At 58.8% G+C, this 23736-nt stretch overlaps 9 protein-coding genes across 9 annotated transcripts; 6 read left to right on the top strand and 3 right to left on the bottom strand.

Annotated features, from left to right (window-relative positions):
* Positions 1-1879: 1879 nt before the first annotated feature.
* Positions 1880-4776, top strand: TPN1 (Vitamin B6 transporter). Its single transcript, XM_047989824.1, has 3 exons — positions 1880-2953; positions 3107-3330; positions 3495-4776. Exons 1-3 carry the CDS (start codon positions 2261-2263, stop codon positions 4393-4395), a joined length of 1818 nt encoding a protein of 605 aa, XP_047845829.1. The 5' UTR covers positions 1880-2260; the 3' UTR covers positions 4396-4776.
* A 19-nt stretch (positions 4777-4795) lies between these two features.
* Positions 4796-7405, bottom strand: JDV02_008243 (uncharacterized protein). The gene is made up of 3 exons (XM_047989823.1): positions 6673-7405; positions 5976-6544; positions 4796-5920 (listed from the first exon to the last, which is right to left on the bottom strand). The coding sequence occupies exons 1-3, from the start codon at positions 7086-7088 to the stop codon at positions 5067-5069; spliced, it is 1839 nt and encodes a 612-aa protein (XP_047845828.1). The 5' UTR covers positions 7089-7405; the 3' UTR covers positions 4796-5066.
* A 2265-nt stretch (positions 7406-9670) lies between these two features.
* Positions 9671-11692, top strand: HAC1 (transcription factor that binds to CRE motif). Its single transcript, XM_047989822.1, has 2 exons — positions 9671-10255; positions 10307-11692. The coding sequence occupies exons 1-2, from the start codon at positions 9921-9923 to the stop codon at positions 11580-11582; spliced, it is 1611 nt and encodes a 536-aa protein (XP_047845827.1). The 5' UTR covers positions 9671-9920; the 3' UTR covers positions 11583-11692.
* Position 11693: 1 nt separating this feature from the next.
* On the bottom strand, positions 11694-12782 carry CSM3 (chromosome segregation in meiosis- protein). The gene has a single exon (XM_047989821.1). The coding sequence runs from the start codon at positions 12712-12714 to the stop codon at positions 11833-11835; it is 882 nt and encodes a 293-aa protein (XP_047845826.1). The 5' UTR covers positions 12715-12782; the 3' UTR covers positions 11694-11832.
* A 203-nt stretch (positions 12783-12985) lies between these two features.
* Positions 12986-14681, top strand: JDV02_008240 (uncharacterized protein). Its single transcript, XM_047989820.1, has 4 exons — positions 12986-13103; positions 13169-13185; positions 13284-13489; positions 13584-14681. Exons 1-4 carry the CDS (start codon positions 13029-13031, stop codon positions 13859-13861), a joined length of 576 nt encoding a protein of 191 aa, XP_047845825.1. The 5' UTR covers positions 12986-13028; the 3' UTR covers positions 13862-14681.
* Positions 14682-14931: 250 nt separating this feature from the next.
* On the top strand, positions 14932-15231 carry JDV02_008239 (uncharacterized protein; the record flags this gene model as incomplete). The annotated part of the gene is made up of 1 exon (XM_047989819.1): positions 14932-15231. One exon carries the CDS (start codon positions 14932-14934, stop codon positions 15229-15231), a length of 300 nt encoding a protein of 99 aa, XP_047845824.1.
* A 1652-nt stretch (positions 15232-16883) lies between these two features.
* On the top strand, positions 16884-18202 carry JDV02_008238 (uncharacterized protein; the record flags this gene model as incomplete). Its single annotated transcript, XM_047989818.1, has 4 exons — positions 16884-17422; positions 17479-17556; positions 17619-18116; positions 18169-18202. 4 exons carry the CDS (start codon positions 16884-16886, stop codon positions 18200-18202), a joined length of 1149 nt encoding a protein of 382 aa, XP_047845823.1.
* Positions 18203-18399: 197 nt separating this feature from the next.
* JDV02_008237 (uncharacterized protein) lies at positions 18400-21158 on the bottom strand. Its single transcript, XM_047989817.1, has 5 exons — positions 20462-21158; positions 20125-20393; positions 20037-20062; positions 19948-19977; positions 18400-19892 (listed from the first exon to the last, which is right to left on the bottom strand). The coding sequence occupies exons 1-5, from the start codon at positions 20540-20542 to the stop codon at positions 18571-18573; spliced, it is 1728 nt and encodes a 575-aa protein (XP_047845822.1). The 5' UTR covers positions 20543-21158; the 3' UTR covers positions 18400-18570.
* Positions 21159-21331: 173 nt separating this feature from the next.
* Positions 21332-21634, top strand: JDV02_008236 (uncharacterized protein; the record flags this gene model as incomplete). Its single annotated transcript, XM_047989816.1, has 1 exon — positions 21332-21634. One exon carries the CDS (start codon positions 21332-21334, stop codon positions 21632-21634), a length of 303 nt encoding a protein of 100 aa, XP_047845821.1.
* Between the last annotated feature and the right edge of the window lie 2102 nt (positions 21635-23736).

Raw genomic sequence — 23736 nt, 5'->3', positions numbered from 1 at the left:
AACAGAACCCCGTCTCTCAAGACAGTATGGAATACGGAAATTATGTAAAAGCGTATCAGGATCCTGCCCCGCACGCGCAATTTTTACTGCAAAGTCGTGGTGCTGGTCTCTGGCCCCTAGCCCATGCAATCGGTGCCGCCATACATACTAAAGTTAGTTACGTAGTAACGTGTGTTAGTTAGTTACCAGGGCGCCCCAAGGGAAGAAACAGATGGGTACCCGTGGGTGCCTCTCCTCTTTATTTGGACGCTGCCCGTGTTTGGTTACATGTCGTAGCATCGAGCCCGGGAGGGAACCTTGCCTGCAGGCAGGGCCAGGGCTGGGCAGGGCAGGTGATACAGTTGAGGGGCAAGTCCCGCTTCGTGCTCTCAAGGGCAGCAGAACCAAGCCGAGTCAGGTCAAGATTCAAGACGGGAAGCTGGGCGGATTGTTTTTTCAACTCGCCCGCAGCACGGGCCGGCCAGCAGCCAAGCAGTCAGGCCGCGTCCCTCCAGCAGAGTTGCGTGAGAGCCAACGTGCGTGAAGAAAGTTGCCCCCCCCCCCCCCTGCCTGCTGCGCCTAGCCATCCTTACCATCAAAGAAAGATCCAGCCTACACCGGCACCAGCCAGCTCCACTTTATTAGGATCTTCTGTGGTGGCTGGTCTTCTTGTCCAGATTAAGACTACGCATGTACGTATGAACATACATTTTCACGAGGTTGTTGGCTCGTCCCCTGCTGGCCTCATGCTCGTTTCGTTTCGTTTTACGGCGGAGTGGCCGTCAGACGCCGATTCCTTCTCGAAGCAGCATGAGAGAACGGCCCCATTTCCATGGCCCCATGGTCCCCTGCTGAAGGAAGCCTCCCCCCCCCCCCCTAAGACCGCCCCCACCCCGCCATTCTCTACTTCGGCAAGGAGACTGCGCGTCTCCGCTTGGTGCTACCTACCACGGAGAGGCGACCTCAGGCGAGTATAGACTTTGGATACTAGACGGATGGGTAGACTAGACGACGGGAACCGAATTTTGGCTTCGCGTTTACCGCCGAAGCTCTGTCTGTCCATCCGCACGTAACCTCTACTCGCCCGACGAGCGCAACCCCCCGGCGAGCCGGCTGTCGTGCTGCTCTGTCTTTTTGCCAGCACCCCGGACTGTCGTCTTCTTTTTTTGTCTTGGTCTGCATGTGTCGGCTGCGAACGCCATCTGCGGCGGTCGCACCGAATGCATATGCGCCTCTTCTAGTAAGTACTCGATAACGACTCTGGACGCGCGCGCCATGTGGGAGGAGCGGCGGCAGGCGGGCGGGCGGGCATGCACCACATATGTATGTAGGTATGCGCCGTCGGTATGCCGCTTGGCCCACGGTTCGGCGTGTGGGCTGAGAGATTGATTGCTTGCTTCCACGCCCTGATTTACTGCCCCTTCTGCTGCTCTGGTCTACCGTTCCTCTCATGGGTTAGCAGCAGTAGCAGCGGCAGCAGCGACGGCGCGGGCGGCGGCCAGTCTGTTTAACCCCCTCCGGCCCCCCGGATGGCATTAGACCAGGTCCTTGATGCCGCAGACAACCCGGGTGGGTTGCTGCTTCGGGCGCACAAACGTCGACAAGGGACACCAAGTCGAGAACTGCTGTACGTACGTCCTGTGCTGTACGGCATGTGCGTAAATCGTATGTATGTATGTATATTGTATGTATCCATGTATATACACCTTTGACTGCTTGGCCGCGCCGGTCGACTTGTTGGACTTACACGCTAGTTCATGTGGCTCCGTCGCTCCAGTCCCCCTCCTCTCTTGTCTCTCTGGGTCGCTCACCCGTCCATCCAGGCCCATCTCGCCGATCCGGTCCCAACTCTCTTTCGCGCGCATCTTTTCTCCCCCTCCGTTCCTTCTTCGCACGCACACACACACACACTCACACTGGGTTCGCAGCCGCTCAGCTAACAAGACTCCCTGCCTATACTGTTGGGCGCTTCTTACTCCCCGGGCAACTTGCAAGGGAGTGGCTCGGGTTCTAGAGACCAATCATCCGATACCCGGCTCTTCGTCTTGAAACAACGTGTTGGCTCGGGACGCGTTGGGTCTGTGACGCCGTGTCTCACATCTGTCCAGCGCGGTGTAGGTGGTGCTGCTGCTGCCCTACAGATCTTCAACGGGGAGAGACAGATACTACTACTAGTTATTGCTCCCACCCCCGCCGCCGACACCTTTCTGGTGGTGCAGGTGACACACTGCCTCCAGTCCTCTCGTGACGGGGGGAAGATCTCGGCAGAGAGCAGCAAGCAATGGCCGTTCCACAGTCGACGTCGGCGTCGGCATCCCCGCCGCCGACCTCACATGGAGACGATACGAGCGGTAACATGAACAACTACAGCAATTACACCACCACTAACAACAATGACAACAACCACCACCACCACCACCACCACGACAACACCACCAGCCTCGAGACATATGATCCGGAAAAGGCCGCCACGCTGAGCACATCGTACCCGTCCTCCGTCCCATCCCGCCATGAAGAAGCCACCGCCCCCAGCTCCGGGACGACTACTACTGCTACTGCTATCGGAGGAGGAGGAGGAGCAGCAGCAGGAAAGGGGTCAAGGAACGGAGACGCCAACAAATACAACGACAATGAGGTACCGCCTCCGCCCGCGCTGGCCGCCGCGGTCCCATCGCGGCTGCGCGCCCTCAACGCGCGCATCGAGGGCCTCGCGGGCTTCGAGGCCCGCGGCATCACGCGCGTGCTGCCCGAGGAGCGCCGCCCGCCGAGCCTCAGCGACGACCTGCAGGTCGCCATCATGTGGTTCAGCGCAAACATCTCGCTCAACAACCTCGCCGCCGGCATGCTGGGCCCGCTGCTCCTCGAGCTCGGCTTCCTCGACTGTGCGCTTCTGGCCGTCTTTGGCGCCTTCGTCGGCAGCCTGACGACGGCGTACATGGCCATCTGGGGCCCGCAGAGCGGCAACCGGACAATGGTAAGAGAGATTTCCAGGGAGGAGGAGAGGAGAGCTCCTTTTTTTCCCTTTCTCTCGGTCGATGTTGTTCAGTGATGTACTCACTCACACACTCACTCACATACACACACACACATACCGTCACAAATGACAAGATTGCTGACAGAGACACAGGTCGTTCTTCGCTTCTTCATGGGCTACTGGCCCTCCAAGATCCCATGCCTCCTCAACATCGTCCTCATGGTCGGCTACGCCACCATCGACGGCATCATCGGCGGCCAGGTCCTCTCGGCCGTCAGCGGCGGCCAGATGACCATCATCGTGGGCATTGTAGTCGTCTCCGTCGTCTGCTGGGTCGTCGCCGTCTTCGGCATGGCCCTCTTCCACAAGTATGAGAGGTACGCAGCAAGCACCGAAATCCCCCCCAAACTTAACACCACGCATCGCTCCATCTACCTCCCCGAGCGTAGCATCATCCCCATCATCATCATCATCATCATCACCACCACAATCATCATCTCAAAGATTGTGCCCCCACCGGTGCTGACAGCTGCTCGTCCAGGTACTCGTGGCTACCCCAGGTCCTCGCCCTCTTCGTCCTCATCGGCGTCGCCGGCCCCTACTTCGACGCCTCGTCCCAGTCCAAGGCCACGGGCGAGCTCCTCGCCGCGCAGCGCCTCTCCTTCTTCAACATCTGCCTGTACGTGCCCAACTCGTGGGCGGCCGCCGCGTCCGACTTCTACGTCTACTACCCGGAGCGCACGTCGCGGCGCAAAATCTTCTTCCTCACCCTCGTCGGCATCTGGACCGCCTTCTGCCTCGTCTACCTCATCGCCATCGGGCTCGGCACCGGCGTCGCCAACCTCCCCGCCTGGTCCGACGCCAACGCCGTCTCCTCGGGCGCCCTCATCGTCGCCGGCTACGAGCCCCTCAAGGGCTTCGGCCGCGTCTGCTCCGTCATCGTCGCCCTCGGCGTCATCGCAAACTCCATCCCCAGCACCTACTCGGCCGCCCTCGGCTGCCAGACGCTCGGCCGCTACGGCAAGGCCGTCCCGCGATGGGTCTGGTCCACGCTGCTCATCCTCGTCGAGTTCGTCCTCGCCGTCGCCGGCCGCGAGCACCTCTTCCTCATCTTCCAGAACTTCCTCGCCCTCATGGGCTACTGGGTCATGATCATGATCGTCATTGTCTTCGAGGAGCACATGCTCTTCCGCAGGGGCAAGTCCGCCTTTGACTGGTCCCGCTGGGAGGACCGTGACTACCTGCCCCTCGGCTGGGCCGCCTTTGCCGCGTTTCTCATCGGCTGGGCCGGCGCTATCCTGGGCATGAGTCAGGCCTGGTACGTCGGGCCCCTCGCGCAGCTGGCTTCGACGGGCGACGTTGGCTTGTGGGTCGCCGTCGGCTTCACACTCGTCACATTTGCGCCGTTGCGCCTGCTTGAGAGGAGGTGGATCGGTCGTTGATCCGTCGGCCCCCTTGTTCGCCGTACTTGCTGGCGATGATGCCACCGTCCTTGTTTCTGGATTCTTCATTTTCAACGAGCATGGTCAGTGGGGACGCGGATGCGGCGGGGTTTTTTTTACCTTTGCCATTCCATACCGCTTACACATGCTTTACGGTTCTTATGAAATATCACATCACCATCATGGAGTCTGGTGTATGAGGTAGACGAAAATTAGACTCAGGTCTCGACGTCTTCACATATCGCCTGACGTCAGCTTGTGTCATGATTTTCTAGAATAATGTCCCGCAGTCCGTGCTTAGTATGAGACGCGGGCGCGCACTTTTTTGCTGTTTCGCAACGCCTTGCTCCATTGTGTATAGGCTTAGTCGACATGTACGCGCATACCTATATAAATCCACGTCATATAGTATACAGCACCACCAGATACCATGACGCAGGACGTGCAAGTTCAAACTCAACGTCACAATCCCAATACGTACTTTGTACTGTATCGCTCGCGTGTCGAGACACCAGTTGATCCCTGTCCAATGTCTCGCAACGCCCGGGCGCACGGTCGTGGTCTAGTCATACCTGGTGCTTACCACTCAAGGTAGTACGAAGTAGTTACGTACGAAGAACACCGTTCAGTAAGTGCCCTCAGTTTGTCAGCGCCTTGAATCGGTCCGTCAATCACGCCTTGAGATCCTCGAGAATCATATGTGCTCCTTTCTCGGCGATGGCGTAGACTGTAGCCTGCAAGTGGGCACTGATCTGGAGCGGCATGATGCTGGCGTCTACCACGCGGAGCCCTCGGACGCCGTAGACGCGCAGTCGTTCATCCACGACGCCGCCTTTGATCCCCTTTCGCCCGCCCATGCCGCACGTTCCCACGGGATGCCAATCAGTGACTGTGTTGCGCACGATCCACTCCTGCAGCTTGGTTTCGCTCTCTAATGTTGACGCATCGGGAGAGACGGGCTGGCGGATGATCCCAGCCAGCGGTGCAGTTGTGGTAATGCTCTTGGCGAACCGGACGCACTCCTTCATGACCTTGACGTCAAGGCTGCCATTCTCCCCGGCATAGTACGCCGGGTCAATGCTCGGTTTGTCCTCCGCCGTTGGCGCTCCGGACCTGCCAGGGCGAATGTGGATAGACCCGACCGAGAAGGGGTACTGGAGAATCTGCAGCATCGTGCCATACTGCTTACCATCTTCGCCCTTGAAGAACGTGCTCCAGTTACCGAGATCAAAGATGAACTCAATCTGCCCGAGATTGGCCGTGCCATCGAGGCGATTGTGCAGGATGGCCCGCTTGTCCGCATCGCCCGTGCTCAGCTTGGCCGCCTTGGTGGATAGCGAAGCCAAATACTCTGCCGACGCAAGCTTCTTGAGCGGCACATACGCGATGGAGCAGGGCAGCACGGTGAGGGGTCCATTGCGGTCCCTCAGGTACTTGTCCATGGCCTTTTCCGCGAGGGATGTGTCAGTCTTGAGCTGGTCGGGATTCTCCAACGCAGGATCGACCTCGAAGATCATGGCGAGCACTGCCACCAGTCAGATATATATATCTTAGACAAGCAATCGAGGCATATAACTCACTGAGATGGTCCTGAAGGTTTTCCCCCACCTGTGGACTATCGACTTTGAGCGGGATGCCTGCCTTGTCGAGCACGGCAGGGTTGCCGATGCCGGACAGCTCGAGAAGTTGAGGCGATTTGACGCTGCCCGCGGACAGAATCACCTCGCGCGTGGCTGAGACGACATGTTCCTCGCCACGATGCGTGAAGCGCACACCTGTGGCGACGTATGCGCCTGAACTGTTATCGAGGACGACTTCCTGTGCCGTGGCCTCGGTCAGGATGTGCAGATTGGGGGCGGGCGATGAGCAGTAGCTCGTCGAGTAGCAGCGGCTCGCCGTCCGCGGATCGACGGCATTGACATTGGTCCAGACACCGACATTGGAGCCGGCAACGTGGGCGGGATTGGTCTTCACGCCGAGCGCATTGAGAGTTTGGTGCCACGTGCGGTGAGATGGTGAATAGTCGGTGGAGTATGAAACTTGAATAGGACCCGAGGTGCCGAAAGAGCTGATATCGTGGGTGACGTCGTACTCTTGCTCGAGTTTTTTGCTCGGAGCATGAAAAGTCTCTGATTTTTTGAAGAACGGCCTGTGATGATGTCGTCAGTTGCATCATCGTCTCTTGCTGATGCATCATGGGAAGGAGAGTCGCTGTATCGCGGCAGCCCAGGCCCGCCTCCCCATCATCAGCCACGACAACGACGGCCAGCCACTTACAGCAGGCCATTCCATCCCCATCCGGCGTTGCCCAAAGCCTCCCATGCATCGTAGTCGTCTCTGCTCGCGCGGTTCCACGTCATGAAATTGAGTGCGCTGGTACCGCCGAGAACTTTGCCCCGGGGCCACGGCAGCGTCCTCCCGCCGAGACCGACTTGCGGCTCCGTTTCGAAGCGCCAGTCATGGCGACCACCGAGAGCGCGGCCATAAAAGGCCGGGATGTCGATGTCGTCCTCGCCATGCGAGACGCCGCCGGCCTCGAGGACGGCAACGCTGAGTGAGGGTTCCGCAGCAGCCAAGCGGCTGGCGACGGCTAGGCCGGCCGTGCCACCGCCAACGACGACGAAGTCGAACGGCCGCTTCGAGAACTCGCCTGCCGAGAGCGGCGTCGTGTGTGGCTGCTCAGCAGCAACCATTTTGTGCCGAAGACGACCTCCTACGGTACAAAGTACAGGACAGGACAGGTAATTGAGGGGTTAAAGCGCGGCCAGCCTCGCGATCCGACTTCTTTGCGTACCTCCCGTTTGTGGAGTTGTTGCTTTCCGTCGTTGCTCCTGCTGCGTCTGCCAACCGAACGGATGTTTGTTTGTAAGGAATCGGCCCCGGTCACTACTTTCGCAGGCATACGACAAGCAACGGCGTCTTGACGCTGCGGATCGCAATAATGTGTGAGGTCACACCTGTTCTCGCACCCACCAACGCGCTGACCGCACAACACCGTTCGAGAAAACTGTAGTTAACAGTTAGACATGGCACCGAGGACCCGTACGTAGCAATCGCCGGCTCCCTGCTGACGGCGCGACATCGCCTGCGTTAGGAGCCTCCACTGTCGGATCAAGCCCCAATGGGAGCATCAAGTAGCGTTGCGTTGCATCTGGCCCCCTAGACAAACGGATCGCATCCGCTCCACGACCGGAGAGGCACGGTGGAATTGCGCTATTCAAAGACTTCCCTCGCACTTCGTGTAGTACTCGATTGTCCCAGCCTCTGCGACACAACGAATCTAGCAGGGTTTGGCGCTGACGCTGCCACCTGCGGTCTCCCTAGGCTGTGTAACTCTCAGGGAACATTATGCGTCTTTGTCTCAAGCTTACTACTCCATGCCTTTGGTCGCTGGTGAGGCAGAGAAGAGGAATCGACCAAACAAGTGAAGGTCTTTAGGGTAGTTTGGAATTACTTCTCTCAATACCATCATGACCCGAGGGCATGACCCCGCCAAAGGTGGCTGGTTTGGAGCCGCAGACAAAGCTGGTGGCTTGTCTTTGTGCGCATGTTGCTCCTGCTGCCCGTGCCCTAGTGCTTTGAACTTGATGCAGCAGGTGCTATTGTCGGGACCATCCAAGCGGAACCCCACAACAGGGAGGGCGCCACGGAGTTGGGGCGAGGCATCCATCTGGATCGAGACGCCGGCCAGCCCGGACCAGGCCCAGCGCAGCGCTGCAGTCGTACGACGAGCATTGACAAGTCATCACAGGCATACTGTATGCCGAACATGCTGCATCTCTGTCTGACAGAGTCCATGCATCATGCTCTATGCGCGGCGCTCCGCCCGTCGCAGGACGACGATGGAGTCGTGCTGCTCCAAGGCGCATGGCGGGCCAAGCATCATGCCCACCGCCCCTTCTGACGGCCCACTGGTCCACATGGGCCCGCTGGTGTCGAGCTGCCCGTTTCAGGCTGCCTTCCGATCAGCATGGAACACGATCGAATATTCCGGGGTTCCGAGTCGAGCGTCGTCCGTTGGGATGAGCCGAACCCCGGATCTACGCGGGCATTCAACGAGCGCTGCTGGGCCGTGGGCTTTGTGACGACGCGGCGAGCCGAGTTTGCCCTCTGGGCTGACCGACGGCAGATGGATGACCTGCGGGCACGGGCCGGCAATGCGGCTGTTTCTTGTGACAGGTACGTATTCCGTAGTACGTATCTCGTAGCTACGTATTATTAGGCGAGAGTTGGTAACGCGAGGGGGTGAACCGGGCTGAGCGAGCACACATTCCATCCAGCGAGCCCCCCCTGGAATCCGTTTCGACTTCGGGCGGCGGCCCGCTCGGGCCAAAACAAGCCATGCCGCCTCGAGTCACAGCCAAGAATGCGTTGGACCCGGAGGCAAAGTGGTCGAGATTGTACTCATAACATATATTGACGGTGGTGGTGGTGGCAGGTTTGGCTTGTGTGCCATGCAGCATTGAATCCCAAGCCCGAACAAGCCGCGGGTGCCCTGGCTGGTCGGCAAGGCACTCGTAGCCAGGTACCCTGGCACCTTAGTAGTAGGTAACATCCCGTTCGTTATTATTGATTCAAGTTGTCGCCGCAGGCCTCGACCGACCGATTACTCAGGGACCTTGGTACCCTGTCACTCCCCATTGCCCGTGCTGGCAGACCCGTGTAGTTAGTTACTGAACGCGCATAATACTGCACCTAGATTACTACCAGGGACCAATATTCCCGTCGCGAGCAATCCGGCAGGTCCATGATCAAAAGCCACGCAACGAGCCATTCACGGACCAGCCCAGCCCAGCCCCTGCGTACGTACATATGTACTTCGCACGAGAGCCCACGAACAGCTAGCCGGGGGGCGCGATGCAACGAGCCAGCCGGGCTGCAGCGCATACGCCAGAGCGTGGCCGTCCCCTCGTGTTGTCCTCGTAAGAAAAGCGTCAGCCCGCTGCGCTTACGGGGCTTCGCCACCTCAGGCGCCGCGGCCACAGCGCCCGCGTTGGCGCACGCACGGCCTGGATTGGCCCGCCACACAGCGTCTGCTGCGCTGTGGAGGTCTCTGCCAAACGCTAAGTCAGGCTGGCCCCCACTCCCCTGAAGCCAAACGCGCAGGTCTCCCTGTTCCTGCTGCCTCCCTCCATCCCCTTCCCCTTTTGCCTGCATCCCTGCCCATCATCAGCCCCCCTTTCTGCCTCAGGCATCAACCCCAAATAACCAACGTGTCCTGAACATAAAGAGGTGCCTGCCCTCCACCACGTCCCGCCTCTACTATCATCGGCCACGACCAAAGGGATCAAGACACTTGTCCTCGCCGTCCTGGACCGCCATCGTCACCTGACTCATCCTGCTTTCGTTGACCACCATCCCCCCCACATCTGGCGCTGACTCACTCGATGGGTCGCTGCCTACGATGCAGTTGAACGTATAACTGCTTTGAAGGGAACTGGCACTCCTTTGCTTGCTACACCACTGTACTCAGATCAATAGCGCTACGTCGCCTGGGCACCGCCTACTCGACAATACCGCACACAATGGCGTTACAGCAAACATCCCCGATGGCCAACCTGGAGGCGTCGCCCGTTGAGTCGTTTGTCTCAACGCCTGGCGACAGCTACCCTTCCCTCTTCTCCACCACTACCCCGTCCTCTCCTTCAGCCACCATCAATCCCATGGACATGATGACTCCTAAATCGTACGTCGATGACGCCCAGAGCTCACGCCTGTCCGTCGTTCCGGAGGATCTCACATCGGCGGAGGCCGAGGCCGAGGCCGAGGTCTCACCCGAGTCATCGGACAAGAAGCCGGCGAAGAAGCGCAAGTCATGGGGCCAGGTCCTCCCTGAGCCTAAGACTAACCTTCCACCGAGGTAAGCTAAATGAAGTCAGACCGTCGCAACGTCGCCGCTAATGTGCCTCAGAAAACGAGCCAAAACCGAAGATGAGAAGGAGCAGCGCCGGGTTGAGCGGGTTCTACGGAATCGTCGTGCCGCCCAATCATCTCGTGAGCGCAAGAGGCTCGAGGTTGAGGCCCTCGAAAAGAAGACAAAAGAGCTCGAGACGGCTCTCGCCAACGCCGAAAAAGCAAACAAGTTGTTGGCGGCCGAGCTGAATCGTGTCCGACGTGCCTCAGGCGTCGGCGCGTGTGCCTCGTCTCCCCTCGACCCTCTCCGCGACAATCAGATCACACTGTCCCAGCAGCTCTTTAGCTCCCAAGACGGCCTCAAGATCATGAGCGACTCCGCTGCCAACCTCGTGGACCAGCTCATGCTCTCCAACTCCAACCCCACTGTCAACCCAGCGTCGCTATCACCCGAGCTCGGCCCCGTCTCCGATGCCAAGCCCGAGTCTGCTGAGTCTAGTGAACAGACCATGGTCACCTCTCCCGACCTGACACAACGTCCTGCAGAGATGTTGTGCGACCTGCCGTGTCACACGTCGGCGGAGGTGCCCAAGTCGTTCACGGACTCTCAGACTCAGTCACCCCTCTTGGCCTGGACTCTGTTCCTCAGGATGACGATGATTTCAGCCTCAGCGATTCTCTCGGCCTGTCAGCGACCTTTGATGCAGATCGCTATGTCCTCGAAAGCTCGCTTCTCGCTTCTCCCAACTCCTCAACTCTTGACGACGATTATCTGGTTGGTGACTCTGCCACCGGCGTCGCAAGTTTCGACCCCTTCAACATCGACGACTTCCTCAACGACGAGGCAAACCACGCCGCCTCTGACATTATGGCAGCGAGCGACTTCGCCGCTGCGGACTACGGTTTCGAGCCGCAAGTCCACGACCCTGAGATTCAAGTCTCTTAGACAGATCCTATCCAGCAGCCCCAATCTGGCGCGTCCCTTGATGGATGCGACGATGGAGGCATTGCGGTTGGTCTCTGCTGAGGGATGCGACGATCGGGTCGAGAACTTGCGGAGCGAGTCCGGAGTGACGCGCGATGAAGTTCGCCAACTGACGCAATGTCTGAGCGACATCACTTTGCCGTCGCAGGAGGTCCTCGTTACCCTCCTCTGGGCCTTGAAGGTCGAGGAGCGAAGGATCCAGAAGCGAAATCGAAGCGAGGTGCTCAGGCCCGATAGTGGCATCCTTTCAGATACAGCAGCCAACAACTATATACTGAAAGTAACACCGGGGACGAAGCGGAGCAGACAAGCCGGCGGGGGCGCGCCCAAGCGTCTCCGCCTCACATGACGGGAAAATATTTGTTTGGGAGCGGACGGTCACGGCGCAAACGGTAAAGGTCTCCAGGAGATGACCACACAGTAGGGGTGTTGTCATCTGTACAATATACTAGCCCTTGGGCTCTGTTTCTTGATTTCATTCAAATGCCCGCTGTAACTCGGAAGTGATTTTACATGCTGCTATGTATACCGATGCTGCGTCAAACTCGCGCTCTATGAACCGCATCGCCATCCATTGCGTTGCCTACCCCTAGGCCCTGTCACGGGCTACCCATTTCCAACATCGCCGCCTCCTCGTCTGCAAACTCATCACCATCACCTGTGCTTGCCGACTTGGTGTTGGATGACGCGGCGGCATCTTGACCCTCTGCCTCGGCTATAAGGGCGTCTAAATCGTCTTCGTCCGGTTCTGTGTGTGATTGTCTGGTTTTATTGGATGGCAAGTCCTGGCCCTCTGCTTCCGCAATTAGGGCATCCAGGTCGTCGTCCTCGGGAACGTCCCGGCGGGTGGCTGTACGCGCTCGCGGCGTCGCGGCGTAGAGGTCGTCATCGCCCGGTACGTCTTGCAGCGGTGTTTGTGGTCTTTCAAGTCCTCCGGCGGTTGCATCCGTGCCATGTTCCACGTCCACGGTGGCGTCGTCGTGCCCATTGTCGCGCGCCTCGTATTCGTCCTCGTCCGCGCCAGACTTGGGCCGGCCCTCGTTTATCCACTCGTTGCGCGCCGTCATGACGCGCTTCTTGTGCCCGGCCTTCTCCACCATGGCCAGCGCGTCGAGGAACCGCGCCTTGGGAAACAGGTCGTCGAGCCATAGCTGGTAGAAGGAGAGGAGGCGCGCCGCGTCGGAGAACTCGTGGCCCTTGCCCTTGATCTTCAGGCTACGGGAGGCCCGCTGGCGCAGGCGCGGGATGCCGGCAGGGCCGAGGAGGCGATCTTCGTCGAGCTTGACGGCTGGTACGCGGGCGCGCTTCTGCACGGAGACCTCTTCGTCTATGCCGAGGGCGTTGGAGGAGGAGGCGGGCTCCTTGCGCTTCTTGGACTGCGGGCTGGGTGAGGCGAAGGGGTCGTCGGAGAGGTCGTTTACGGCATAGTTGTCGAGATCGTCGTGCGTGGGCTTTTGCCCAGCTGTTACTGCGGAGGGCATTCTCGAAATTGTTGTATCACCCTTGGCTGATTTTGTCTGATCAGGATTGTCACCTTGGGACGATGTCGTGAACGTGCCATAACGGGCTCTCTACGCGTCTCGATAGTGGGGGACGCGACTTGATAGTGCTCGGTACGTACCGTGCGTACCTTACGCTGACCCACACGCGTGATTTTATTCGTCCAGTTGAAATCATATAAACAGTCACGTGATGTTTCCTGAGGCACCCACGACCTGCAGCTCGAACTCTCGACGACCTTACCAACAACCGGCTCAATTGAGAGGGGACAGCCTTGGGCGACAACAGCTGCACCATGGCCGATACTACGACGAAGCAGAGCCCGCAAACCTACGTCGGGACGAGCAAGGTCGTCCAGACGGACTACCCGGTATGCGATTCGCCCAGTATTGTAACTCAATGGACGCATAGGAGGCTGACTTGAGATATCTACAGCTCATCGACAATGACCCGTACGTTGCCCCCCGCGATCCCAATGCGACGACAGACGGCTACCCAGGAACAATTGGATGGGGCGTATAGCTAGGGATTGGTCGCTGATCTGAAGCAGTCACTTCAAGCGCGTCGTGGGCTATGCCCGGACCTCCGACTACCTCGCCGGTCTGGCTACCGCGGCGTTCGCCCCCGGTGCGCTGTACACCATGGAGAAGTTTGCGCCCTCGTATGTCGGCAAGGGCGGTTTCGCCAAGGCCATGCGGTTAGCCGGCTTTGTCGGCCTGGCCGGCGGCTTCCTCTTTTTCTACCAGCGCTCCGCTCGTACGTGTTCACCGCCACCACCAGCCCCGACCTGAGACCGTCTCCGAGTCAGAATGGTTGCAAACACGGGCGACACATGCTAACCCGGCTCCAGTGCGGTTCTACGGTGCAACGGAGAACGCTCGCGAGCGTGAGATGGACATGCGGGAGATGGTCTCCAAGGTGAAGGCGGGCCAGCCCCTGTACGGAGAGAGCCGGTTGAGCCCGTACCTGCAGGGCGTGGCCGCTCGGCAGAGCCGGTACTCGGCGCTGTTTATCAGCACGGTGCCGTGGTTCAACTTTGTCAACCACAACCAGCACGGCGTGGACACGGCCAAGTACTATCAGCAGGCTGAGCGGGAACTGGAGGCCGAGCGGGCGGGCAAGGCGTAGATGCAGGCGGTTGAAAGTGGCGTTGTGTATATTAAGCGAAATGCCTTTACGGCGAAGGGCTTCTAAAAGACTTGAAGATACAAGTTTCTTTGTTGAAGGTTTCGCTGGCTGAAACGGGCAGGCGCCGCTTTGATAGAGGCCCCCATCTTGCCGAGGATGACTACGTTGCGGTTAGGGCATGTCCAATTGCTTCACTTCACGGAGCTGTAAACCGCGAACATTTGGGTTGCTTGGGGTGGTACCCGAGGTCTGGATTGTAGGATCCAGTTGAAGTGATACGGGGTCACAGATCGTATAGTCTACGGCGGACCGCGGCCCATCGGTGTGGAAGGAGTTCTGAACCCTCGATAACCACGCGTATCGCATGGGAGCCCATCCTAGACAAGCTGAAGGAAAACACGAAATCCTTCGGGATCGCCAGACCAGACGCCCATAACTGGACGATTCGGGAAGATCGAAACCGAGTCGTTGCAACCGGCCGCCGTGGTCGGGTGTGGTGAGACGGGCCTCGCAGTCGCAAGAGACTGTCGGGCAATACCGGGAGTCGCTCTGATTCTCATTTCAGCTTCCTCGGACGAGATAGAGTCGCCACGGCTCTGGATTTCCAATGGCAGTCTGGGCTTCTCTGATCCGCCCCTCGGCCGTGTGTTGCACCTCGGGAGGGCATCCGAGTCTGTATCCCACACGACTCGGCCGGAGATGATGTGTGTGTGTGTGTGTGTGTGTGTGTGGAGTTGGGTTTACAAACGAGAGGATGCTACGGCATATGACGCTAGATGAAACAGAAATTGGGCTTTGGCTTCAGCTCGTTGGGAACGGGTGTGGTGTATCACGATGATTCGTGGCGAGTCCATGCTACGTGGAAGAAGGCCAGGATCCATGATCTATCAAAGCCAGGCTTGATTGAAGTCGAAAGCGGCTTCGAGTATGGGTATATAAGACAGCAGGACCTTTACCCAGGTCAAGTCTAGAATACAATCATAGCAACACTCTTGACCTGCATTCGCATCTCCCACGATACTTTCCTCACCTGCTTAACATCGACAATCTGCAAAGAAAGACGAGTCACCATGAAGTTCACTGCCGTCACCGTCCTGGCCTCTCTTGCCGGCGCCCTCGCCACCCCTGAGCAGCAGCAGCAGGTCCAGGCGCTGGACCGCCGCGGCGGCGGCGGGATCTGCAACGGACTGTTCAGCACCCCGGCGTGCTGCGACAAGCAAGTGGACATCTTTGACAAGATTGCGGTCGGCATAGACTGCGCCGGAGGTTCGTCTGAGCTTTTACTTTTTCCCCTCCCGTCGTTGAGATGGCATGATAGGCCCATGAGCCGTCGACTTGCCCTTATTACATATATATATGCGTGTGTATAACGAAAGCCCGTGATCAATCTGACTGACGGTTGTTTGTTTGCCTGCAGTCCCCGGCACGCCCACCAACGCGACCGGCTTCCAGCAGACCTGCAAGAAGGAGAATAAGGGGCACGCCCTTTGCTGTTTCATGGAGGGGTTCTCGTTCCTGGCGCTCCCGTGCCTGCACATCAAGAAGACTGTCGGCGCCTAAATAAGGGCGCGTGGTTCGAGCAGGACGGTGCTGGGGGCGAAAGCGAGCTCGAGCCGGCATCGTCTCTGACGTGTCGCAGCGCGGGAGAGACTATGCTCTTACACTTCACAAAGACGGATATTTGCTCAAGAAATAGGCCTGAGTTCGTCTCGTATTAGATGAATGATAAACAGGCCGTTTTTGAAATGAAAACGCCCCAGTTCTGGAACCAGTGTGAACGTTGACAATCCGTTGTGGCGTGACTGAGATCATTGCGCGAGACGTAGTCAAGCCTACCCAGTACCCAAGAAGGTTTGTGAGAACAGTGACCGTCGTGTGCAGAAGGATGAACGGGAGGGCCTTGAACGATGCTTGGACTGTGAAAGCAGTTCCCTTCACTTAGGTAAACTAGCCGTAAAGGTCCCGTCGTACCGCTCGCCTTAAGAAGCCGATTGTCCGAATGCCCAGTTAGGACAGCTCATAAAACACCCCATCTGTAGAGGAAGCCTGCGAACTTCAAGATAGGCACAATTACCAATTTGGGCGGCCCAGACCTCTGGGCGCAGCCACGCATAGCCGCTCATGCCCGTGTCTGGGGCAAAGCGTCAAGGCTGGCAGAGGTTAGTACGTCGTTGGACTTCCATACACACCCGTTTGGTTCACGGAGCTCCATTGCCCTGATGTACGAAGTACTAGGTACTGTACAGGTGCTTCTGAGGCAAGGCGTCTGAGGGAAGGAACGTCCCAGGTTCTTGTGAGCGCCCATGCCATTTGCCTATTTGTTCCACCCAAGGCCTCATCCTTGAGAAGGAAGGAGCCAGCCATATGTGCGTGTGCACTTGCTCATTGTGCACAAGGGACAATCAAACAAGACTCTCGCCATCAAATGCCTCCCGTCCTTTGCATCGTGCTTCCTCTTGCATCTGCTCTCGGCCTTAATAGACCTCCCGCGTCGCCATGTGCCGCTCCGGATCGCGCCGTCGCTGGAGAGTCCCGCAGATGGCCTGACGCGGCTCATAGTCATTAAAAGGCTCCCTCCTGCCGTCCACACGATTCACGGCCCGGCACACCGTCACCTGCTCGAAGTGATGCGGGCACGACACAAAAGCCCCTGAGCCAGCTCCCTACCGTGCAGGGGCGTGCAAAGAGGCCAACCAGGGCGTTCTCGAATCTCAGCACCCCACTGAAAGCCCACTCGTCGGCCGGCTCCGGGGTCCGCTAACAGGCGCCCCTCCAGGAACCCTGGGCGGATCGTTTACCGCATTGAGCTTGTCGTTCATGCCGAGCAAAGCCGTGCCTCTCCCCCACACGTGTGGTGCTGGGGCACATGCATTTATTTGTTCCAGAACGGGAGACACGTTTATTTATTCTTCTTCTTCGTTTGCCAGCCCTCAACGACGGACATTCGACTTTACACCTCCCAAGCCTTGGCAAACGACGAGGCAGAACTTGACGACCCAGAGGCAGCAACCGACCACCCATCATGGATCCGTCTCAGCAGCAGTCGATGAACCTTCCTGTCATCGACTTGGACGTCTACCTTAACAAGCCCCGCGACTCGCCTGAAGTGCAACAAGAGTGCGCCAAGGCAGCCGACGCTCTCATCACCTATGGCGCCCTCGTCCTCCACGACTCTCGTGTGGCCGACAAGGACAACGACACGTTTCTCGATCTGCTCGAGGACTATTTTGCGCAGTCCGACGAGGAGTTGCGCAAGGACGAGCGGCCCGAGTTGAGCTACCAAATTGGCGTGACCCTAGAGAACACGGAGAAGCCCAAGTGCGCTGTCGACGAGCCGTGCCTTGATGTCATCAAGAGACTTCACCCGTCGCAGCGTCCTCTCGATATCAGTGGCCATCAACCCGATCCCAAGTGCCGCTTCTTCTGGCGCATGGCCGAGCCGCCGCCCTACGACACAGAGTTTCCTGGCCTTAACGCTGCCAACGTTACCCCCGCAGCGGCACACATCAAGGAGCGCTGGGCTCCCACCATGAATCAGTGGGGCGCGTCTATGAAGAATGCGTTGGTTGCCCCTCGTATTCGAACATGGGACTCCTCCTGCTAACATAGGCCTTCAGTGTGTCCAAGCTGTCCGAGATGACCGCTGTCGGTCTGGGCCTGCCCGCAGAATACTTTAGCGACGCCGGGCGCTACGGGTTTGTTCACTCAAGTCCCCCTTGGAAAGACGGGGCAATTCTTGGCTGACCCCTTTCCCCAGGCCCCATCTCCTGGCCCCGACGGCTTCTGATTTGGTCAAATACGGCAAAAGGGACACCATTCTCGCTGGCTTCCACACCGACCTCAACTTCCTCACTATTCATGGCCGCTCCCGCTACCCTGGCCTGAACATCTGGGCCCGCAACACTGGCGACCGAATCGCCGTCAAGATCCCCCCCGGCAACTACCTGCTGGTGCAGGCTGGCAAGCAGCTCGAGTACGCAACGGGCGGCCTGATCAAGGCTGGCTTCCACGAAGTAACCGTCAACGAGAAGACGGTCGAGACCATTGAGAAGCGCAAGCGTGACTTCCCCGACCGGCCCCTTGTGCGCATCTCGAGCACTCTCTTCTGGCATCTCAACTCGGACTTTGACTTGGCGCCTGTGCCCGCACTGGCTGAGCGGGCGCAGCAAGTTCGAGACGAGCAGGCCAAGCTCGGCCGCGATGAGGGTGCGGCGGCGTCCTACCCACCCATCAAGGTCGGCCATCAAGTAGAAGGGTAAGCATATGCCCCGAGTCAACGTCATTCTACAACTGACACTGAAGCCCAGAGAACTGCGCCACATTGCGCTTATGGCGAACTGAGCTTGCGTCATGATGTACGATACCAGCTTTACGGAGCTACGATTATGAACGAGAACATGAACCAACGTTGACCATGATGCGTACTGCACTGGTGTATTCTGTATGAGCTGACTCTAGGGCGACGATCGCCACGCGTATCCAGTGCCAGACAAACGCCTTGCAAGTGGAGGAGAAAGATCATAATCATTTATAATATTACAGGCTGACTACCAACGTAACGCCGCGCACGAATGCAATCCTTCGCGCCGACTACACCTCCCCCGCTCCTATCTGTCATCGGGACTGACGCTGTGGCCTTCATCCGACACAGGATGCCGTTCACGCCGGGAAAAACAAGACAAGAATAGAAAGCCGAAGCGACATGAGCCTCACGACTTGACTGTTGCGGGCTCAGCGACACGACCGGTCTCCGAAGCAGCATCCGGATCAGTGCTGAGTTTGGGCTCATGCGCCGGAGTGTCGGAAACTTGAGGATACTCCTCGCGCCAAAAATCCTTCTTTCCCTGGAATAGGCGCACCAGCCAAGGCGGGAAGAAGCCACCGGGGATGCGCCACGTCCAGTTCTCCTTGTCCTCGATATTGGGTGGCACGACACGGCCGCCGCTGGCGCGTTTGATGAGCCAGACAACGGTGTTGATGAGGATGTAGGAGCAGATGCCGCCGATGAGGCCGTCAGCAATGGAGTACGTGAAGGGCATGAGTGCGATGGCGAGGAAGGCCGGCACGGCGTCGCCCATGTACTTCCAGTTGATCTCCGTCACAGCGCTGGCCATCATGGAGCCGACCAAAATCAGCACGCAGCCCGTGGCCCACGGCGGGATGGAGGCGAAAATGGGTGCGAAGAAGATGGAGATGAAGAAGCAGATGCCGGAAACGACGGCGGTCAAACCAGTCTTGCCACCCTCGGAAATGCCAGCACCGGACTCGACGAAAGCAGTGACGGGGGGCACTCCGAGAATGGCGCCGATGGAGATGCTGATGGCATCGACCATGTACGCAACAGAGGAGCCCTCAAAGTCCTGGGTGACGGGGTCGATGAGGCCGGCGAAGCGAGCCATACCGTACAGGGTGCCCGTGCAGTCGAGAATGTCGACATAGAGGAAGGTGATGAGAGCCAGGCCGAACTGGCCGCCGTACTCGGAGACCTTCCATTCCTGAACGTTGAGGATGTTCTCAATCTTGTGGAAGCTGACGACTTGCTTGAAAAAGTCAAACGAGCTATTGCCCACGTCGGTGTAGGGGAAGTAGGTCACGGGGGTGTTGCGGGGCCAGGAGATGATGCTGACGAGGATGATGCCGATGATGATTGCGCCCTTCACGCGGTACATGGTGAGGAGGACGGTAAGGATGCCACCGCAGAAGATACCCACCCACATGGCGGGGTGTCGCATCTTGTCCCAGCTGGGGCAGGTTCCGTCGGGGTTCCGGTTCTCGGGCGAGCAGCCGGCGAGCTCGGTTGGGGTGGCCTGGGAGCCAACGATGAGGCCGATGCCCTCGCTGTACGTCAAGCCGATGACGGTGAGGAAGAGACCGATGCCTACGCCGGTGGCGAGCTTGATGGACTGAGGAATGGCGCGAGCCAGCCATTGACGCATGCCGAAGATGGCGAGGCCGAGGAAGATCCAGCCCTCAACGAAGATGGCCGTCAGGGCAACCTGATACGGGACAAGGCCGCTACCGTGAAAGCCCACTGCCGCACCACGTCAGGCATGTTCACTTCTGCAGTCAGGGACCATGCAGCTTACCGACGGTGTAAGTGAAGTAGGCGTTCAAGCCTTTGCAGCGAAACAGTCAGCACGAACTGGGGACGCAACCGAGCGATGATGCGACATACCCATTCCGGGCGCGAGGCCAACAGGACTGTTGCACACCAGGTTAGCGCGGCGCACAAGCTTGGGCGGCGACGTGTCTCGGGAACCCACAGATTGGCGAACAGACCCATGCAGAAGCTGGCCAGGGCAGAGATGGACGCAGTGGCGGTGACGGCATCGCGCTTAATGTCCTGGAGACAGAGTAGGTACTCCTGATCTTTGTTGCAGATGGGATCGGCCTCGGTGCCGGGACAGACGCAGGTACCGCCCGAGTCGGCGACAATGGATGCATTGACGGCTATGATGTATGCCATGGCGAAGAAGGTGGCGAGGCCGGCGCGGATCTCGGTGAAGAAATACGAGCCCTTGCGCTCGCGAGGCTGCGTACAAAAAGTCAGTCGCACTGGTTGGACGCGGTTGGCCGTTTGCTCGAACGGAACGCGCTTACATGACCGCTGCCGTCGAGGCGGAACCAGCGCCCGACCGGGCTGGCCGCGACCTTGACGTTGATCTTATGGATGATGCCCATTGTGGCTGTTTGGGCGGTCGGGGTCCGGGGACCGTGGCTTGGGGCGCGGGCGACAAGACACAACGTCGGAAGCAACGACGTTGACGATACTGGACGCAACGGAGAGACGAAGCGTACTTTACCCACGACCGAGAGCGATCAATGGTATAGTAGTCGCGAGGGTCGGTCGGCGAGGCGGAAAGGCAAGAAGAAGAAAAAAAAGTCGAAGAGCGGGTCGGGGAGCACGCGAGTCGAAGCGGCGCGACTGACTTGCCAAAGCTCTTTATGGCGAGGCGCGAGGAGGCAGCAGGACAAAGAGGAGGATCGGAGGTGGGCGACGATGTGAGCAAGGCAAGGGACCTGCAGGCCAAGCAACGAAGCAAGCAACCAACACAGCTGCTGTGCCTCGCACGATTGACTGGACTGTGTAGGTTGCAAGACGAGGGACGAGGCGTGGCGAAGGCGCCAGTGGGAGAGATGGATGGCACGACGAGGTGGGTGTGGTATCGCCAAAATTATACGCTGGCTAGGGGTGGTGCGACGGCCGACTACTGGCGCTTGATCCGCCCCTCCAGGGTCTTGTCTAGTCCAGTCCAGTCCAGTCTTTGTCTTGTCGGTATCTTGCTGCTCCTGCGTACTTCGTATGCCACTGCGGTACGACGACGACCACCAGATTACGGTTACAAACCGGCCCAGGCTTGCCGGCCGGCCGCCGACGAGTAGCATCAGCAGCAGCGCGAACGTTGACCATGTGCTGTGACGAAGCTGCGCCAAACGGCCAGTGCGGGCAGGCGCGTGGTTCACCACCCGATGGAGTGGACGAGCCCGCCAGTGGGCCAATACTACATATGTGCGTCTTGTATTGCATGCGCATCTCGTTTGTTGGTTCGCTGCTCCCAGATCAGAACCGAGCCGGAGCCGCAGGAGCAGCAGCAGTACCACCACGACCACCACGACCACCCGGACGAAGACGACGGGCTTCCGCGCGCGCGCGTGCTTATCATGGCGACCGGCACGACGAAGCCGCCGTTATCTCTGGGCCAGGTGGGCTCACACGCGCAATGTGGGCTCTATTCCCGGGGTTCCAAAGGCCTTGCCTCCGCTTGTGGTTAAAACTCTGCGCCGAAATTTTCCTAGGCGGCGCTGCCATGTGCATGGATGTGGGTGAGTGAGGAGGCCCGAAGCCGTTACGGGTGGTGGGGCCGGCGGCGCCGATAACGTTTCCGCCAACGAACGAGCAGCCGTCGATTTGTCGTTGACGGGAGGGCTTCTTTCCTCCGCTTTGCTTGCCCCTTGCGGGCGGCCCAGTGGCGGCGCCTTGGATTGTGAATGGGGTGGACGCGTGCGTGAGCATTTTGGGTGTGCGATGAGTGGGCTACCCATTGCAGGCAGGTGGCAGGTCGAACCGTTCCGTTGTTGGATTATTTCCCTTTGATGCAATGTTTGCGCGCACCACTCTGTGTGCTGTGCTGTGCTGTGCTGTGCGCTGCGTCACGATGCGAGGGGAGAGGCAGCCAGGCGGAGAGAGGGCCAGCAACTCAATTCGACGTGCAAGCGAGGTAGGCAGGCAGGCAGGCGACACTCGGGCTGCCAAACAAGCTTTTTTGGACAAAGCGAGGTCGTTGTGGCTGTTGGACGACGACACGCCCATGATTGCTGGCTGGCATGTTTGGATGGGGGTGGTGGTGTCGTGCCGGAACCTCGCCTCGATCTGATGGGCCCTGTAACTTACTTACCCCGCGTTTCCAAGAAGCCGGGGCCGCCTTGTCCGTGCGTTTGGTGGTGACTTGGACGGTGTGGTTGCGGTTGCGATGGGTGTGTGTGTGTGTGTGTGTGTGTGTGTGTGCATGTTAGCGAGATAGCAGCAGCAGCAGCAGCAGCAACACATGTAGACATGGCATGGGCACGTAGGAGACCGGCGGTGTCCGATGGCGAGCGAGGAGGGTGCGGCTGGACAAGCTGGGGGAGGCGCAGGTCCGTACTACGAACGAAGCATGATAGCTCTGGGAAGCTGGTGCAGGCCAAGGCGATAGTTAACTTAGTACGTAGCATCCCGCCAGTCCCTGATTGCCCCTCATTGCGCATGCGTGCCGATACGACGCAATCGCCATGCTGTGCGATAGCGTTCACGGCGGGTTCCATGGTCACGGGCTGTGATTGCGACTGGCCCGAAGAAGAGGAGGCCGACTATTGAACGACGAGGCTTCGCGATGGCTTGCTTGGGAGGGAAGATGCAAGCCACGCACATGTCAGGCAGTCGGCCACGGGACGTATAGATCAATGGATGGATGGATGGATGGATGGAAGCAGGTGGTAATAACTGGGTGTCAAGACGACACGCCGTGCCCGTTTGATGTACTACTGATACCTCGTGAACTGTAATGGAGGAATGAGTTAGACGGACGGACGGACGGCAGACTAGCAGTAGCCTAGACTGTCCCGGCCCGGACGCGACGCGGTCAGACGTGAGGCAAAGGCAGCGCAGCCTGGCAGGTAGCGAAGGGACAAAACTTTTAAGTTACATGCATGTCGCGGGGCGACTACGATGCCGGTCCGACCGGCCCTGATGACCGGCGGCGGCTGCGAGAGCATCACCACCACCACTAACACCACCCGCGGCACTCACTCCCCCTGGATCCGCACGTGTCTCGTCTTGTTGCATATAAGATTTGCAGCGATACACACATACACACACACACCCACCATCCTCAAGTGGCTTTTTTGGGTAACAAAGTACAAAAGTGTTTTGTATGAAACGACTCGAAGCAAGGCAGGTGTGCGCGGCGGGCGGAATCTGGGCACACACAGGTGGGACATGGACAGACGCTGATGAGCGTTTTGGGATAACGAGGCTTTCGGGGGGGTTGGTTGTGCGACCCGATCTGGATGGATGTGGTGTTTGGTGCCCCGGGTCACACAGACAGACAATTACCAAGTACCTAGTAGTAGTAGTAGTCATAACACCCATTCGGAGTGATGGGAAAGCTTCATGGCAGGCCCAGGAGGAGCAGGGAGGAGGAGGAGCAGGGAGGAGGAGGAGCAGGGAGGAGGAGGAGCAAGGAAGGAAGAAGCACTTCGTATGGATGTTAGGGGAGGGGGGTTCGTTGGTCACACGCGACGTCCGCACTCTAGGAGAAGCCCGCCGACCGTGGCACGCACGCACGCCCACACTCACAACCGCCCACGGTTCACGGAATGACTTGTAAGTAGGCAGA

The sequence above is a fragment of the Purpureocillium takamizusanense genome, chromosome 8 (genome assembly GCF_022605165.1).
Source record: "Purpureocillium takamizusanense chromosome 8, complete sequence".
NCBI lineage: Eukaryota > Fungi > Ascomycota > Sordariomycetes > Hypocreales > Ophiocordycipitaceae > Purpureocillium > Purpureocillium takamizusanense.
This window is presented reverse-complemented; position numbering and strand designations above follow the sequence as displayed.

Excerpts from the sequence above, each read along its gene's own strand:
- CSM3 (XM_047989821.1), bottom strand. The coding sequence starts at position 12,714 with ATGCCCTCCGCAGTAACAGCTGGGCAAAAGCCCACGCACGACGATCTC.
- JDV02_008237 (XM_047989817.1), bottom strand. The coding sequence starts at position 20,542 with ATGGGCATCATCCATAAGATCAACGTCAAGGTCGCGGCCAGCCCGGTC. Across the intron at positions 20,063-20,124 it reads ATGGGTCTGTTCGCCAATCT|TCCTGTTGGCCTCGCGCCCG; the intron begins GTGGGTTCCCGA and ends GGTGTGCAACAG. Across the intron at positions 19,978-20,036 it reads TGGCCTCGCGCCCGGAATGG|GCTTGAACGCCTACTTCACT; the intron begins GTATGTCGCATC and ends TTCGCTGCAAAG.
- HAC1 (XM_047989822.1), top strand. The coding sequence starts at position 9,921 with ATGGCGTTACAGCAAACATCCCCGATGGCCAACCTGGAGGCGTCGCCC. Across the intron at positions 10,256-10,306 it reads AAGACTAACCTTCCACCGAG|AAAACGAGCCAAAACCGAAG; the intron begins GTAAGCTAAATG and ends AATGTGCCTCAG.
- TPN1 (XM_047989824.1), top strand. The coding sequence starts at position 2,261 with ATGGCCGTTCCACAGTCGACGTCGGCGTCGGCATCCCCGCCGCCGACC. Across the intron at positions 2,954-3,106 it reads AGAGCGGCAACCGGACAATG|GTCGTTCTTCGCTTCTTCAT; the intron begins GTAAGAGAGATT and ends ACAGAGACACAG. Across the intron at positions 3,331-3,494 it reads CTCTTCCACAAGTATGAGAG|GTACTCGTGGCTACCCCAGG; the intron begins GTACGCAGCAAG and ends CTGCTCGTCCAG.
- JDV02_008240 (XM_047989820.1), top strand. The coding sequence starts at position 13,029 with ATGGCCGATACTACGACGAAGCAGAGCCCGCAAACCTACGTCGGGACG. Across the intron at positions 13,490-13,583 it reads TTTCTACCAGCGCTCCGCTC|TGCGGTTCTACGGTGCAACG; the intron begins GTACGTGTTCAC and ends ACCCGGCTCCAG.
- JDV02_008243 (XM_047989823.1), bottom strand. The coding sequence starts at position 7,088 with ATGGTTGCTGCTGAGCAGCCACACACGACGCCGCTCTCGGCAGGCGAG. Across the intron at positions 6,545-6,672 it reads TGGGGATGGAATGGCCTGCT|GCCGTTCTTCAAAAAATCAG; the intron begins GTAAGTGGCTGG and ends ACATCATCACAG. Across the intron at positions 5,921-5,975 it reads AAACCTTCAGGACCATCTCA|TGCTCGCCATGATCTTCGAG; the intron begins GTGAGTTATATG and ends GACTGGTGGCAG.